The 17541-nt window shown below is 44.6% G+C and overlaps 1 protein-coding gene across 1 annotated transcript in view; it reads right to left on the bottom strand.

Moving 5' to 3' along the window:
- il16 (interleukin 16) overlaps positions 1-17541 on the bottom strand; it is a 58729-nt gene that overhangs the window by 35758 nt on the left and 5430 nt on the right. The window contains exons 2-10 of the mRNA XM_061707827.1: positions 15833-15995; positions 15519-15762; positions 11736-11869; positions 10579-10678; positions 7376-7487; positions 6228-6376; positions 4913-5023; positions 3878-3992; positions 544-617 (exon numbers count right to left, since the gene is read on the bottom strand). Coding sequence (XP_061563811.1) covers positions 544-617; positions 3878-3992; positions 4913-5023; positions 6228-6376; positions 7376-7487; positions 10579-10678; positions 11736-11869; positions 15519-15762; positions 15833-15995 — 1202 coding nt within the window. The remainder of the gene's footprint in view (positions 1-543; positions 618-3877; positions 3993-4912; positions 5024-6227; positions 6377-7375; positions 7488-10578; positions 10679-11735; positions 11870-15518; positions 15763-15832; positions 15996-17541) is intronic.

Below are 17541 nucleotides of genomic sequence, written 5' to 3'. Positions count from 1 at the left end.
CAACTTTAGCCCTGAACTTCTGTCCTTCCTTCATGCGTTGGGCCTTGGCTGAGCACTTGTCAATCTGGTCTCTCTCCAGGATGACTCCATCTACTGGCTACCACATCCAGCCCCACAGGAGGAGTTCTGGATTCTCCTGGTCACTGCTTCACCTGTCTAGCACCTGGTCATCTTGTCTGATCAACTGCCAGGTGGACTTTCACATCAGCGTTTTTCCACTGTTTCTCTCTGCCTGGTTTCCTTCCTGAGAGGCTCCACTGGGCCCTGCCCTACTGACACTCACCAGGAGGCCGACCTGAAGGCCTCCCCCCGGGATCAGGTTCTCCACTCCAACGTGGGTCAATGTCTCATTCCCAGAGGCCTCCTGAACTGTCTCATCAGCCTTTTAAGATGACACTACTACATTTTGGAAAGAAAAGTTGCAGTATTAACAGCTGTAAACTCAGTCTACGTTAGTGGCATCAGTAAATCTGAAAACTAACTATTGTCTTTCAGCAAGACAAAGCCAGGATCTAAGAAGAAACCTAGTGTTGGTCGGCTTACTTTGAACTTCTGCAGAGCTTCGTCATGAGTCAGACCATGAAGAGACTCTCCGTTGACCTCCAGGATCTCATCACCTGCATAGATGAGAAGCAAATGTTCACATCTATTTATTTGACTATCGTCTGATTAACAGAACAGTCCACTCATCCATCTGTCCGTCTGTCCATCCATCCACCCATCTCTTCCAAGGGAATACCGAGGCGTTCCAACGTCTTTTAGCTCCATTCACTCAGTTGTCACTGTAGTGTATTTTGGACACAGAGGTAACTCAGGTCAAATGAGTGCTGCGTGAATTGCCATAACAGAAAGGTGCACAGTGAGGGCGAGGAATGCTACGAAATCCTGGATTCTGTCCATGGGGATGCTTGAGACATGATCAAATGCACCACCTTAACTGTCTCCTCTGGATGTAGAGAAGCAGTAGTCTCTCCTGGTTGACTCAACATCTTCTATCTCTAAGGGAGAATCTAGCCTCCCTGCAGAGGAGACTCCTTTCAGTTGCTTGTATCATCCATCAGGTTCCTTCAGTCAGTACCCTGCCTTTCCTCTTATCGCTGTACAACTCAGACTTCCGGGAAAAGTCTGAGTCCTGTCATCCGCAGAAATACTCAAATTACTCTGCAGTTGTGGGCTGTATCGGTGATGGACAAGACACTGAGGGCAGAGGACTGGTTGACCATTTTTGTGCCATGGTGTGGGAAAAATAAATATAACCTTGAATGTGAACAAGACAAAGGAGATGATTGTGGATTTTAGGAGATCCAGAATGAAATCAAATAGTTTTTCGATCATGGGAGAAAAAGTGAGGGTGGTGGAAGAGTATAAACACCTCAATGTTCACGTGGACAGCGGACTGGACTGGAGATACAACACTGATGATGCTTACAAGAAAGGACAGAGCGGAATTCACTTCTAGAGGAAGTTTAGATCCTTCTGTGTTTACAGCAAGATGTTGAATATGTTCTATAAGTCTGTGGTGGATAGTTCAGTCACATATGCAGTCATCTGATGGGGAGCAGCATCAGAACCCGAGACTAAAAGAAGCTGAACAAACTGATAAAGAATGACAAGGGTGTGTGGCGGACCCAAGTGCAGCACAACGGCACAGTGTTGAGTAAGCGTTGAGTATGAAAGGCAACCTCACAGCAGGCAATAGAGCAGAGTAAGATGCAGAGCAGAATTCAGTCCTCAGGATCGTGGTAACGCTCAGAGTGACAGGAGAGCGAATACCAGAAAACAGCTGGTGTGATTGCTGAGAAGATCTGTAAGCTGGAACACAGGAGCTGAAACGCCGGTCACTCAGAGGAATCACCAGGCACCCCAGGGAGCAGGCAAACAGAAACTAGCGCTGAGGCAGAACTCGTGGTCGGAGACAGAAGGCTGAGGTGATTAGCAGGACGGAGACATGCGAACAGGTCGGGAAAGGGAGGGTCAAAACCGGGAAATCAGTCCAAGTGTGAGTTCTGGAAAGACTTGCATAACGCAAAGAACAATCTGGCAGTGCCTGGCTGGGAGTGGAAAGCGTAAAGCCCAGGGCTGATTGCATCTGATTGCAGATGCAGAGCAGGTGTGGAAGGGGGGAGAAACCATAGTGACACGAGGAGGCAGAGCTGGCAGGTGAGTGAGGCAGGTATGGAGCTGGAGTGGATCATGTGACAAAGAAGGCTGGTTCTGTTGAGGGGACTGTTCTGGACCCTGTTCTGGGGAGATGATTGAAGGATACTTAATAAAATGAAGAAGATCATTAACAACCCTGAACATCCGTCTTCACAATTCAGAGATTCATCAACAAAGTGTCTTCAGTTGGAGGTTCTTCGGATCTGCTGCAACACAAACATCTACATGAGTTCCTTCAGACCGTTACCAGAAATCCTTCAGACCTCTACAGGAGATCCTTCAGACCTCTACAGGAGATCCTTCAGACCTCTACAGGAGATCCTTCAGACCTCTACAGGAGATCTTCAGACCTCTACAGGAGATCCTTCAGACCTCTACAGGAGATCCTTCAAACCTCTACAGGAGATCCTTCAGACCTCTACAGGAGATCCTCCAGACCTCTACAGGAGATCATTCAGACCTCTACAGGAGATCCTTCAGACCTCTACAGGAGATCCTTCAGACCTCTACAGGAGATCTTGGAGACCTCTACAGGAGATCATTCAGACCTCTACAGGAGATCTTGGAGACCTCTACAGGAGATCCTTCAGACCTTTACAGGACATCCTTCTGACCTCTACAGGAGATCCTTCAGACCTCTACAGGAGATCCCTAAGACTTCTACAGGAGATCCTTCCTGTCCACAGTATGAAGTTCTACAACACTCCATTGGCTCCCCGTAGAACAATTTTGAAGAATCCAATCCAAAATTGTATTACTTGCTTATAAAGCCCAAAATGCCCTAGCTCTGCGATATTTGCAAGACCTCATAGTGCCTTATGTTCCTAACAGAGCTCTCCATTCTCAGAGTGCAGGTTTACTCGTAGTTCCTAGAGTATCCAAATGTAGATTTGGAGGGCGGGCGTTCTGCTATCAGTCACCATTACTATGGAACCCACTTCCAATCTGGGTTAAGGAGGCTGACACCACCTCCACCTTTAAAACCAAACTGAAAACATTAGTGTTAGTAAACCTCTAGTTAGTGTAAACTCTAGTGTGTCAGTCAGTAGTCATGGCTGCAGCTGCAGGACCAGACTAGAGCAGCTGGTCTGAAACAGAGCTTCGTCCTAGATTTGCTGCTTTAGGCCTACACAGCAGGGGGGCACCAACATGATCCACTGAGTGGTGCCCATCACCCCTCCTTCTCTCCTCTCCTCTCCTCGTCTTTCCTTTCCTCAGATCAACCCTCAGTTATCAATTAGAATTATCTCATCAACATAATTGTTCTTCCTTGTTGTAGTTTTTTGTGCTGGTCTGCCTCTCCTTTTCTCTTCTGTGCATGTTCTGTGTCTCTCCTCTCTCTGTTTTTCATTTTCTCTCTCGGTTCTCTCCTTTCCTGCTCTGCCCAGCTGGTCTTCAGCAGGAGGGTCCCCCTTTATGAGCCAGGTCCTGCTCAAGGTTTCTTCTCTCCTAAAGAGGAGTTTTTCCTTGCCACTCTTTTGCTTAAGGTTTTTCTTTGCAATACCTCATTCTTCCACCTCCGAAATACAGCCTCCATTTGAAGTGGCTTATGTTATCTGTCGGGATCTAATGGGACATAACTGCTTTCTAGACAGTAACTAGAGCCTCAATGTCTGAAAGGACCGAGGTGGAGGTCGGGCCTGTCCCAGCTCCCTTCCCCGAGACTCTGGACCTCCGCTGATAGAAACCACCTCATCTCTGAGCTCCCACATCTCACCTTCCTGCAAACGTCCATCTGCAGCTGCTGCTCCTGCTGGGAAAATGGTCTTCACGTAGATCCCCATTGGTCCGTACAAACTGTCCCTCCCTCCAACGATGCTGAAGCCCAAACCCTGAGAACAGAGACACAGTCCTCCTTAGTTACTTCTCAACATCGGAGAACCACAAAATGACCATGGCATGAGCTCTGAGGATCATGGCCAGTGTTGGGGTAGTTACTCAAAAAAAGTAATCCATTACATATTACTAGTTACTTTAAAAAAAAGTAATCCCTTACACTACTTAGTTACTGGTTGCTGAAAGTAACTAGTTAAAAGTAAAGTAAATTTATTAATGGATAGCCCCTTGAGATGAATAATCTCGTTTTCGAGGGGGTCCAACAAAAAACATACAACACAATACAAAACAGTTACATACAACATACATACTACATAATACATAAGGTTAAGAAAACTCAAATATCCTATCTCAAAAAATTTGAATATTCTGGGAATCTTAATCTTAAACTGTAAGCCATAATCAGCAATATTAAAATAATAAAAGGCTTGCAATATTTCAGTTGATTTGTAATGAATCCAGAATGTATGACATTTTTGTTTTTTTAATTGTGTTACAGAAAATAAAGAACTTTATCACAATATTCTAATTTTCTGAGACAGTCCTGTAGTTGGAACCTTATTACTGCAGTGCCCAGATCAGCACAAATGTGTATTCGTAAAGTCCCGTAAAATCACGTAAAATCACGTAAAGTCAGACAAGTGTTGCGCAACGCGTGAAAACGCATGAAAGGCAAGTTTGATTTTCTTTTCTGTTCCCCCGTTCTACATGTAGCTGAAAAGCTTAAAGTAACTAAAGTAACGTAATGTTTTTTGTCTTAGAGTAACTATAATGTGATTCCAAATTACAACTGTAACGCGGTACATTACTGCGTTACTGGCGAATGTAATCTCGTTACAGTAACCCAACCCAACACTGATCATGGCGATCAAATAAAGTTTCACAGCCGAGATGTGGGAATGGTCAGTGATCCTACCTTCCCCTGACCCTTCATCAGCACGATGGTGGAGATGATGAAGGCCTGCAGGCTGCTGCAGGAGCTGAAGAGCGGAGCAGAGCTCAGGGAGCAGGAGGGCAGCCGGTGGGGCTGGAGGAGGGGGACATGCAACACACACATAAATACACCCGACATGGCAAGTTTTATCTGCCGCTTAAACACCCGCTCCCATCAAAAATACCACTTTTATGCAAAGCAATAAAGTTTGTTTACTTTTGGAGCCATAAACTACATCAGGGTTCCTAAACCTTCTCCAATGATGAAGTCTGTATCAGCTACAGTTCTTACTGACCACCAGGGTCTGAATCCAACAGTGACTCAAACTCCATTGACCTCCATGTTAAAACATCCAACTTTGCAGCAGAAATCAACATATTTAGAATCTGGGACAAGCATGGCCAGCATTCTGGACCGAGCAGGGCTCTGGTAAAGTCAGGAGAGGAACCGCAGGTCCAGATTCAGACCTGATTGGAACCAAAGGTCTGGACTTGGACCCCAGTGGTCAATAGAGGAACTGCAGGTCTGTATCCAGACCTTACAGGACTGTCTCAGAAAATTAGAATATTGTCATAAAGTTCTTTATTTTCTGTAATGCAATTAAAAAAACAAAAATGTCATACATTCCGGATCCATTACAAATCAACTGAAATATTGCAAGCCTTTTATTATTTTAATATTGCTGATCATGGCTTACAGCTTAAGAAAACTCAAATATCCTATCTCAAAAAATTTGAATATTCTGGGAATCTTAATCTTAAACTGTAAACCATAATCAGCAATATTAAAATAATAAAAGACTTGCAATATTTCAGTTGATTTATAATGAATCCAGAATGTACGACATTTTTGCAGTACAGAAAATAAAGGACTTTATCACAATATTCAAATTTTCTGAGACAGTCCTGTATAGGTCAGTGGAATAACTGCAAGTTTTCCTTAAAACCAACTAACAATTACTCAGCAAACCTGGAAAGTCCTCAAGGACTGTTGGAAAAGCTTTCCAGGTGGCAGAAACAGTGTGCACAGAAATGAAACACATTTTGTTTTTAACTTTTGATCAATTGTGGCTTCATCTTGGCTACATGTTGCACTTAGAGCTCAGTTATTGAACCAGCATGTTTTATATTATTGACCAGTGGCCTGAAGGCTATCAGCTGGGCCAGTTTGAATCTGTGTGTCAATTAGTTTGCAAAAGCAAAAAAAGCAATGTGGACATAGACCACCAAGTTTCCATGATGTGTTCATCCCTGATTCTTCTACAAATGGCAGTTCTCCTGGCCGATCAGTGGCGTACCTGTGCAGTGGTGTGAGGAACCTCCAGCTGCTGCGACAGGGACCTCCTCTTTTCATAGACCCCAGCTATATGTTGAGGATGGTTGAGCAGCAGCTCAGGCGCCTTAATGATGATGCTGTCCAGATCTCCTATCCAGTAAGGATTAACACCTGTTTTGAGACAGCATTGTGAAATCAGTTCATGTCCTGTTATTGACTGAGTTTCTATGCATCAATAACCCTTTTAAAACCTGAATATTGGCAATAACCCGGTTTTGCACGGCCATGTAAACACCAATAACCCCTTTGAATAACCCGAATTAGCTCATATTCAGGGTTTAAAAACCTGAATATGAGCCCTGGCAGGCGGAAGCAGCAACAGCAGACATCCACGTAGGCAGGTGGAAGCAGCAACGGGATGACCGGGGATGGGTGGGGGGGGGGGGGGGGGGGGGGGGGAACACAGGCCAGAACGCAGCTCCCGAGGCTCCAGCCTGCAAACATGCACAAAAGAGAAAAAAGGGGGCCGGCACAAGAAACTACAGGAACGATGGACAAAAAGAAAACTCTTGTTTTAAGTGTAATGAGATTTTTTGATTTTTTGATTTGGATTTTTTTTTTATCATTCACACCCGCACTAATATACTTGGGAAACAGTTAGGCACCAAAAGTAATATATTTAATTTTCTTAGATGGCAAAAATAAGAACTTTATTGATCCCACATAGGAGTAATTCATGTTATATCAGCTATAGAGAACAAGGTAGTGCCGAAAAACAATATATATCCCCCCTCACAAAAATAAGAAAAATAGAGAAACATATTTTCTCATCAACAAAACAAATTTAAAATTTTTCAAATAACAAAATAACATATTTGAACCATTTTTCAGACAATATCTGTCAATATCTCTATATAAAATCTGAAAAATGGTTCAAATATGTTATTTTGTTACTTGAAAAATGTAAAATATGTTTATGTAAAATATGCTACATGTATATGTAGTATATGTATAGGTATATGTAGTATATGTAGGGATATGTAATAAAAAAATAACAAAAAAATGTACGTTCAAATAGAGTTTATAGTTGTGTTGTAATCCCCACCCGCCAGTGCCCCCCAAAATCTTCTATCACCAGCCGCCACTGATTGTTCCAGAAACATCACATACTGGTTGAACTGGACTGTGTTTTGCTGTCGTCCACTGGTTCTGGTTCTGGTGGGCTCAGCTCGGGTTTCCTTCCATCCGGGGACCGTTCTTCATTCACCTCTGGGATGGCTAACTACACACACATGAACACAAACGCACACACACTCTTAAATGTCAGAAAACTTGAATCACACCTCCGAACACTGAAAGGAGCTTGAGGCAAGAATAAGAAATGAGACTCATTAGCGCCACGACGACCGTCGGGGTTCCTGCAGCCAACAGCCAAGCCAGCACGGGAGCACGCACGGATATATACACATTTTTTTCATAAATCCTGCCTCAATCCTGCCTCATGCTCCTTTAAGTGACCAGAACCATTCATCTGAACCCATTCACCCTAAATTTAGGTTACTGGTCGCCATGTTAAACAGGAAGTAATCCTTTTCATCTGAATTTCTGAAACAGTAATAACACGGCAGTTCCTAGATCTACCACCAGCAGGAACTCTCAGGAAATGTTTCCTACAGCAGCAGAAACTCTCAATTGAATTTTTTAATGACAATAAAATTTGAACTGAGACTTCTTTCAACATTGATTAATTGATTTGTTAATGCTTCCAAAATGTTTGAAAGGAAACGTGAAATTTGCAACCATAGCTGGTCTAGTTAACCTGTAAGCAGGTTCTTTCACCACATAGTGTGGGATTTGATGTTAAATGTTTGGACTTCAGGGTGGGAGGCCACTGCCTTCCATACATATTCCTATCAAGTATTTCTAGATATAAATATAGGAACTGATATTTGGTCCAATAAATAATCTCGGAGTGCATACCATAAATAAATAAAAATTATCTATACACTTGAATTAATTTGCTCATATGGAAAAATTAGTTTATATTGCCAATATGTGTTCCTGTTATCAATAAGAGTTTTTTTTTTATTTGTTGAAGTATAATTGGTATTTGGTCTAACAAATAATAGTGCCAGACACACACCGTAAACAGTTAAATAAATAAAATTGACGCATCTTCAAATTCAAAGGGGCTTTATTGGTGCGCTGGAGAGAAATTTAGGTTGCAAAGGAAATGTGACGCTAAGGCACAAAGATGCATAAATAGAGACCCCGAGCAGATCTGATTCTTATGAAATGGAGCGCGGTGTAGGACTGAAGTCATGGGCAGGCGCCGGGCCCCGAGCACGTCTGGTACCTGCACCAGCATCAAAAGGAGGAAGAGCTGGAGGAAGAGGAGGAGGAAGAGATGGAGGAAGAGCTGGAGGAAGAGCTGGAGGAAGAGATGGAGGAAGAGCTGGAGGAAGAGATGGAGGAAGAGATGGAGGAAGAGCTGGAGGAAGAGATGGAGGAAGAGCTGGAGGAAGAGATGGAGGAAGAGCTGGAGGAAAAGATGGAGGAAGAGCTGGAGGAAGAGATGAGGAAGAGATGGAGGAAGAGCTGGAGGAAAACATAGAGGAAGAGATGGAGGAAGAGCTGGAGGAAGAGCTGGAGGAAGAGCTGGAGGGAGAGCTGGAGGAAAAGATGGAGGAAGAGCTGGAGGAAGAGATGGAGGAAGAGCTGGAGGAAGAGCTGGAGGAAGAGATGGAGCAAGAGCTGGAGGAAGAGATGGAGGAAGAGATGGAGGAAGAGCTGGAGGAAGAGCTGGAGGAAGAGATGGAGCAAGAGCTGGAGGAAGTGTCTGGGGTGAAGGAAGTCTGGGCATCTCTGTTGAGACTGCTGCCCCCGCGACCCGGGAACGGATAAGTGGAAGAAGACGGAAGGACGGACGGATGATGGATGGATGGATGGATGGATGGATGGATGGATGGATGGATGGATGGATGGATGGATGGATGGATGGATGGATGGATGGATGATGGATGGATGGATGGATGGATGGATGGATGGATGGATGGATGGATGGATGGATGGATGGATGGATGGATGAATGGATGGATGGATGGATGGATGGATGGCTTCACCCCAACCTCCTACTTCTCATTTGGGTGTATAAAAAGAAACGAGGGCAAGGCGAGTGGAGTCGCGCTGAGTAGGTTCTAGTGGGAAAGCGCATATGAGTCCAGTAATGGCCCTTTTCCACTAGTCCCGCTTCTCCTCGGTTCTACCCGCCACAGCCCCGTTTTGCCCTTTTGCACTAGGGTCTGAGGCGGGTAGAGCCGCTCCAAGCAAACATTTTTCTGTAACCATTCTAGCGAGGTTCTATCCGGGCTGAGCAGGGACTATTTCTGACGTCACCACCCCCTGCGCCGCTGATTGGTCGGGGGGCGGGGCCGTCATCACCCTCCGCGCCACTGATTGGTCGGGGGGCGGGGCCGTCATCACCCTCCGTGCCTCTGATTGGTCGGGGGGCGGGGCCGTCATCACCCTCCGTGCCTCTGATTGGTCGGGGGGCGGGGCCGTCAAACGTTTGAATCAGGAAGCGGGAGTCAGCGCGAGGCGACTCGCGGCTCGCGGCGATTTTATTATACAGCACAAACGTCTGTTTGGTGATCCAAGTCATTTACTGGTTGGAGTTGTCACAGCTTCAACAACAGCTTGAAAAAAATCAATGAAGCATAACCACTTCTGACCAGAAACGGGCAGTAAATCAAGTTCATGTCTTTGTAATTTCTTAACCAACACCGGAATACTATCTTAACTGCCCTTACATGAAGGCCTCACCTGAACACTTCCCTAACTGCACTTATTTAGCAATTTACCATGTTTTATGATTTGTTTCTCCTTTTGTAAATTGCTTTGGATAAAAGTGTAACAAAGTCTGACATAATCCAGGAGGTGAATGTAGTTGCAGTTCCTTTACTGACCACAAGGAGCTTTCACGTAATAAGAAAAATACAAAATAGATATTAACCCTTGTACTGTCTTTGGGTCAAAATGACCTAATTCTCCTGTTCCTTCTTTCCTCCTGCTCTCTCCTTCCTTCTCCCTTCCTTTTTTCTTTCCTCCCTTCCTTCCTTCTTTCCCCCTTCCTTCCTTTCTCCCTTCTTTCCTCCCTTCCTTCTTTTCTCCCTTCCTTTTCTCCCATCCTCCCTTCCTTCTTTTCTCCCTTCCTTCTTTCCTTCTTTTCTTTCTCCCTTCCTCCTTTCTTTCCTCCTTTCTTCTCTTCCTCCTTCCTTGACCCGAAGACAGCATAAGGGTTAATATAGAGAGAAATAGAAAGAAACACAGGATATTTCTAACAAGGACATGACAGGAACCAGCAGTTTCCTCACCTGACTGCAGATGTTCTGGTGGAAGCTGCTGCTTCCTCCGCTGTCCACAACCTGGTTCTGAAAGCAGGTGAGCTGGTCTGGACTCAGAGGGGTCTGGTGTCTGAGGGGAAAGTGCAGGAGAACAGCTGAAAACTGACAGACATGTCCAAACATCAACTACTTCCTGATGCCAAAGGTTTAACGTAGTTGGTGTCATATTCTGACTTTTAGCAGATAACCAAAAGCCACAGGTGTTTTCTCTGACATTTGATGTTTGATTTGATTTTTGATTTGATTTGATATGTTTATTTGGTCACGTTATAGAAGTCAGTAGTCAATACAAAGTTTTAGACTGACTGTAGACTGAAGCCAAAGCTTATTTTGTCTACCCTTTTAACACAATGTAAGCACTATAGTGCAAGATTTGAAAAAAACAAAACACAATAACTACATGAGAAAAAAAAAAAAAAAATATATATATATATATATATATATATATATATATATATATATATATATATATATACTTACATCTTACATATGAGAGAAAGAAAGAAACAGAGTAAATAAATAAGAAAAATAAATAAATGTTGCTCAAACTGGCTCTCGGCTTAACAGCATTAAGATGTTCATATTTACACACGTGCATACATTCACCCACACACACCAAACCCACCTATATATACTTTGCTGTGCATACATACATACATATATATGCACTTATTTATACCTGTATGCACATACATACATGTACATACATGTACACTCATCTACACATACATGCATACATAAGCATTCATATACATACATCCATATACATGCACCCTTCCATAGACATAATACACACATCATTCTGTCCATAATTTTGCAATAAATCTACATAATGTGGCTATGCCAATGATTTATAATTATTTATGATCTTGTCTTTATACATATTTTGCATATGTTAAAGCAGAACCATGTTGTTTTATGGGATACAATCGACTGACATCTGCTTTATGATACAGTTCAGAAACAATATTTCAGAACATGTTTGTAGAAAACCACACACAGCATTTCAGCAGAACCACCTCATAACACTGTGATCGTATGGGCTTTTTTTCAGTTACATGTCTAACACATTCATTTTATTGTTTTTTTTTTTAACGTAGTGGCGCGGCGGTTGGGTTTGTTGTTACCTGACCAGTTTCCCTTCGTTCTTCAGGACATCAACTCTGTCATCTCTGTGGTCAGTCTGGATGCTGCTGTCGGCCATTGATGGTGCATCATCAGCAGGCACCGTGGCCAGGCACATCCTCCAGATGCTGCTCTCCTGCAACAAATATCACACACACATCCATCTGCAGGGAGAATAAACCCATCTCTATGAAGACCTCCGCAATGGAAACTGTTTCACTATCATCTGGTTAATGCCAGATGATGCATGGTTTTATATCTAATCTGTTCATTCTCCGAGGAGTCCATGAGGGTCTCAGAGGGTTCTCTCCAGTTTTGTCACCTGGCATTCTGTTTTTTTTTGTATGTACATTGATCCTGAGGAACCAGCTCTTGTTGTACATACCTTGATGCAGAGGAACCAGATCTTGATCTATGTACCTTGATGCTGAGGAACTAGTTCTTGACATACGTACCTTAATGCTGAGGAACCAGTTGTTGACATATTTATGTTGATGCTGAGGAACCAGTTGTTGATATAAGTATCTAGATGCATAGGAACCAGGGGCCTCATCTATAAAGCTTGCTTGCGCAGAAAAAGCGCCTGAAAGTTGCGGAAGCCACCATCTACGCAAAGCCTCGGATCTAAAAAGAAGAAACTAACCGAAAAATCTGCTTATCTTTACGGCAACCAGGACCCTCCCGTAAGAATTTACTTAAGACACGGGGAACTGGCGACGCAGGCTGTGAGGTGGTGAAATGAAGCCAGATTCATGTCATACTCTTAATAATGTCATCACATATCACAACATATATCAGACTTATAATAAAATAATAAAATAAAATAGCGCTGATCGTGTCCCTCTGTGTGTGAAGCTCAGTCAGTCAGGACTCTGCTGCTGCTGCTGCAACCTCCTCTTCACCCACCGCTTTAGGACAGAACAAATGAGGGGCTTCGTAGAGCGTTTAGGGGCTCCACGGAGCCTCTCATTTCTTCCCTAAAGGGACACAGATTTTTTTATATATATAATGAGTTTTACGCGCGCGTGAAACCTTTAAGTGCGGGTGTAAGCCTAAATTAGGGTCCCGCGTTAAAACGACGCAGAGCCTGCGGCGTAGGGTACGCGCTGACGCGCACCTACGCCGTAGGCTCTGCGTTAGTGTAACGCGGAACCATAAACCCGCCCTGAGCAGCTCTGAGGGGAGACGGGAGGGGAGGAGGGGGAGTGGGGGGTGCAGCGGGGCTGCCGGGCCCTTCACACAGGGTGTGATTTGCAGTTAATAGCTGATCCTACCGTTAGTTTTTAAACTATAAAAAGTGGGGGGGGACAAAAACATGATTTTGAAAAGACGGGGGGGACACCCCCCCCCCCTGTTGCGCCGGGGCACTCACGGCGTTCCGCGCAGCAACGGCGTGCTGCCACTCACTCGCTGTATTTTATACTATTTATTTTTCTACTTTTACTGTGACCACAAAATAATGTGGTTTTCCTGTCCTCCACCTCATCCTCAACATCTAGATCTCAGATCTCAGTGAAATTCAGTGGCACCGTGGCTGGACACATCTCATTCATTCTGACGCCAAACAGGCTGCAGGAAGCCACTGCGCATGCTCAGCAGGCTCATTCATATGCAAAACATACCATTTTTGGTATGAAGTGGGCGTGTAGAGGGCGGGATATGAGGCGGATTCAGCTGCGCAACCTTCCAGCTGGACTGTGATTTATAAAGAGAACATTACGTGGAAGTCTGCGTGCACGCGGTTTTATAGATCCGGATTTTTTTTTTGCGCCCGCCATTTTTGGCTTTTGGGTGTACATGCACTTTTAGTATGAATTCTACGCACTCCATTTTAAATGAGGCCCCAGCTCTTTATCTACATACCTTGATGCTGAGGCATAGGCGCCAAATTATGTTTTTGCTGGTGGGTGCTGGATGTCATATAGTGTCGTTTCGCACGAGATTCAGCAATTCAGCAATGTAGATTCAACAGCGGTAACGGACATGAACGCTGCACACACACACACACGCACGCACGGACGCACGCACGCACGCACGCACACACACACACACACACACACACACACACACACACACACACACACACACACACACAAATAATAATCAATATCTAAACAAATTTGGATGTTCATCTGAGAAAAAGGAGGTTATAGTTCTATAGTTCATAACCAAGATGATTCTTTCTTCCATCTTGATCGTCTCTGTTCTACAACAGTGGTCCTCATTCCTGGTCCTCGAGAGCCGCTGTCCTGCATGTTTTTGATGTTTGCCTGTAAACCCTGATACAGATGACTGTGTCACCAACGGCACCAATGGCAGCTGTCGCCGGCTTTCCCATTCATTGTGTATGTGCTGCCGCCGCGCAAGGGCGCAGGGCTTTGCGCCGAGGTCGGCGGCGCGGAACAGGGCGCATGTCACCGGGTTTGAGCGGCGGCAAGGGTGCGCGGCGCAAACCGCGTTCTAGGTGAAAGCCGCTTTGCGCCGTCTTGCGCCCTTGACGCCCCGCAAACTCAGCGGCGTGCGCCCTGTTGCGCGCCGCCGACCTCGGCGGCAGACCGTGCACAACGAATGGGAAAGCCGGCGCCGGCGCCAGCTGCGCGCCCTCTGTGTGAAAACGGCTTTAGCCAATCAGTGATTGTTGACATGGGGGCTCGCCTGCTTGGCCCTCCCCGTGGGTGCTCGGGCCCCGAAGCACCCACGGTTCCAGCGCCTACTGTATGTGCTGAGGAACAAGCTTTTGATCTATGTGCCTTGATGCTGAGGAACCAGTTGTTGACATATTTATGTTGATGCTGTGGAACAAGTTGTTGATGTACTGTAAGAAAGTGTCAGGTCATGTTCCCTCCTCTCCACTAGGGGGAGACACCCAGTGGTGGCTCAGTATCTGTGTTGGTACCTCCCACCTTTATAAATAGAGGTCTGAAGAACTTCCTCCTCTTTGTCTCCAAGCATTCACACCTTGACTGAGTGTGTGTTGAGGGTTTTTCAGGTGTTTGCCATGTGTCTTTTGGTTTGACCTCCAATGTAAGTAGTTTCTTTATATTCCTTTAGTTAAAGTGTCTCTGACATGAAGAATGGATAGATTTGATCCAATTAGTTTGTTATTGAGGATCATTTTTTTGGTTATTGGAGAGATTTGTGGTAATTTAATATGTATTCAACATGCTTTAAGAGTGAATTGATGATTTATTTGTCAAGATGATTTAATTTGTTCATTCTTTATTTTAGAACCATGGCAATCATCCTGAAACTTCACTAAACCAACATTCACCTTGTGAATTTAAAATAAACTGGACAATTGATTGACTGCAATCCTGTTCCCTGGTGGTTGTGGCTCCAGTCAGAACATTCATTCACTACACAAACCTTGATGCATAGGAACTAGCTCTTGAGCTACCGACCTTGATGCTGAGAAACCAGTTGTTGCTGGACATGCCTTGATGCTGAGGGATTAGTTCTTGTTGTACATACCTTGTTACCGAGGAACCAGTTCTTGCTCTACATACCTTGTTACCGAGGAACCAGTTCTTGCTCTACATAACTTGATGCCGAGGAACCAGTTCTTGCTCTACATACCTTGATGCTGAGGAACCAGTTCTTGCTCTACATACCTTGATGCCGAGGAACCAGTTCTTGCTCTACATACCTTGTTGCCGAGGAACCAGTTCTTGCTCTACATACCTTGATGCTGAGCAACCAGTGCTCGGTGCATGTACCACGATGCTGAGGAACCCATTCTCATTGTATTTACATTTATTTGAGGAACCAGTTCTTGTTGTATCTACCTTCATGGTGAGGGACCTCCAGCTTCTCCATTTGCTCTCCTTGTGGGTTCTTCTTTGGTTGTGGAATCTTCCCTCCCTGGTTGAATGCCGGATCAGCCTCCAGGCTTCATTCGGGACTTCTTCGTCCTCTATCATGTCTGCTCTCCTGCTATTGGTCCACAGTCTGCACACTTCTGACAGATTCCCAGCTTTCCTCTGTGGTGGACGGTCCTCCTGGGTCTCAGAGTGACAGAGGATGAGGGACCTGGACAGTCAGAGAAGTCAGTCACTGGCCGACCTGCATACCACTGAGCAAACCCGGCGAGGCTGCAGACCTGGAGAGCACGGCCAGCCTTCCGTGGCGGCGGTGGCTGTGGTGGCAAAGACCGTTGTCCTGCTCCCAGTGCCTCCTCTCCATCCCCATCCCTCTGGTAGCTCCTCCACACCACTGAGATGATCTTCTCCCAGCAGAGTTTGAGCTTGATGGAGGAGGAAGCTCTGTAGGACCATCAGAAAATCCACTTAGGACAACCTAATCAGTCAGTACGTTTACATGCAGCAAAGAAATGGGATTTCTGATCGTATCTGATAACGACTTTCAGAAGACCCAATCACTTGTCTGAGTTTACATGCTGTTCAGAGAATGGGATAAATGGCCAGAGCATGGCTGACTCTGACGCTATGTGGCGCTGTAACCATGGTAACCATTTCAACAAAGAGCCACCTCCAGTTAACGGTTGTTTTGTTTGGCGCCAATGTTACGCCTTCCGTATATTTTTCCATTTTATTTTGATCTGCTCCGGTGTCCTGATGAAGCTTCTGCCATCTCTTTATTGATCTTCATGTTGGTGTTTAAACAACTATTTAACACGCGCCGTCTCCTTTCACTTCCGGGTGAACGCCCCAGAGGAAATTCTCCAGCATGCGCAGACTGCAATATCTGATGTCTCCATATACACGGCGTTAACATTCCGACTGTGAACGAATTATCTAGGTGTTGTTATCCAATTATTAAATGTCCGAAATAGGTCCGAAGTAGATCGGATTGAGGTGTTTACATGCAGTTTAAAAGTCCGAACAATGTCTTGTACGATCAGAAATCTGATTGAACTGCTGCATGTAAACGCACTGACTGAGTTGTGAGAGGAGATGGGTCCACCAAAAACGTGCTACCTGCTCAGTCCGACAATCTACTTACAATGTTAATACTGTTTTTGATGTACAGTATAAACGGGATAAAAATCATCATTGTCAGTTCACAAAAACACAACCTCAAATCAAGATACCACTTTTTTTCATCCTGACATCATTTAACAGAAAAAAAGCCAAAAATTACAAATAAATTATTTGGGGAACAGTACGTACCCACATGATTCAGTAGCAGCTTTAACAGCAGTAATCTGACATTTCTCTGCTGAAACAACATGCATGCGGCTCTTTAGCGCCGCCCTAGTGGCTCCTGGAGCTTTTTCAAAAATGTTTGACCTTTTTTTCCTTTCTCTTTTTTTCCATTTTTTCTTTTCTTTTTTTTCTTTTTCTTTTTTTCCTTTTCTCTTTTTTTTCTTTTTTTCCTTTTATAATCTCGACATTTCAACTTTTTTCTCGAAATTTCGACTTTTTTCTCAAAGTGCATAATGAAAAAAAAAAATCTCCCCCCAGTTATAACTAATATAGGTACATGCAGCATGTGTTGCCTTCATTTTAAGGCTTGTACAAGACTTGCAGTTCCAGACATATTTGTTTTTTGTGTTTTTGGTCCAATATGGCTCTTTCAACATTTTGGGTTGCCGACCCCTGATCTAGACTAGCTGTGGTCTAGCTCAGTGGCCCAGCTGGAGACGGGGTGAGCACCAGGGGCAGTTGGACTGGCACCAAAAGGCTATTCAGGGTTCCAGCGCAGCATTTAACCGTGTGCCAATGTAGCTGTTGCTACTGTTCGCTCTGAGACTCATCAGTGGTGGCTACCAAATGGAAAATCATCATCCATCCACCATCATGCCCTTCTGCAGGTCTGAGGTGTTTCTGCTGAAATGCTGTTTTTAGT

The sequence above is a fragment of the Cololabis saira genome, chromosome 2 (assembly GCF_033807715.1).
Source record: "Cololabis saira isolate AMF1-May2022 chromosome 2, fColSai1.1, whole genome shotgun sequence".
NCBI classification, from domain to species: Eukaryota; Metazoa; Chordata; class Actinopteri; order Beloniformes; family Belonidae; genus Cololabis; species Cololabis saira.
Note: the sequence above shows the minus strand (reverse complement) of the source record. Positions and strands in the feature narration are given on the sequence as shown.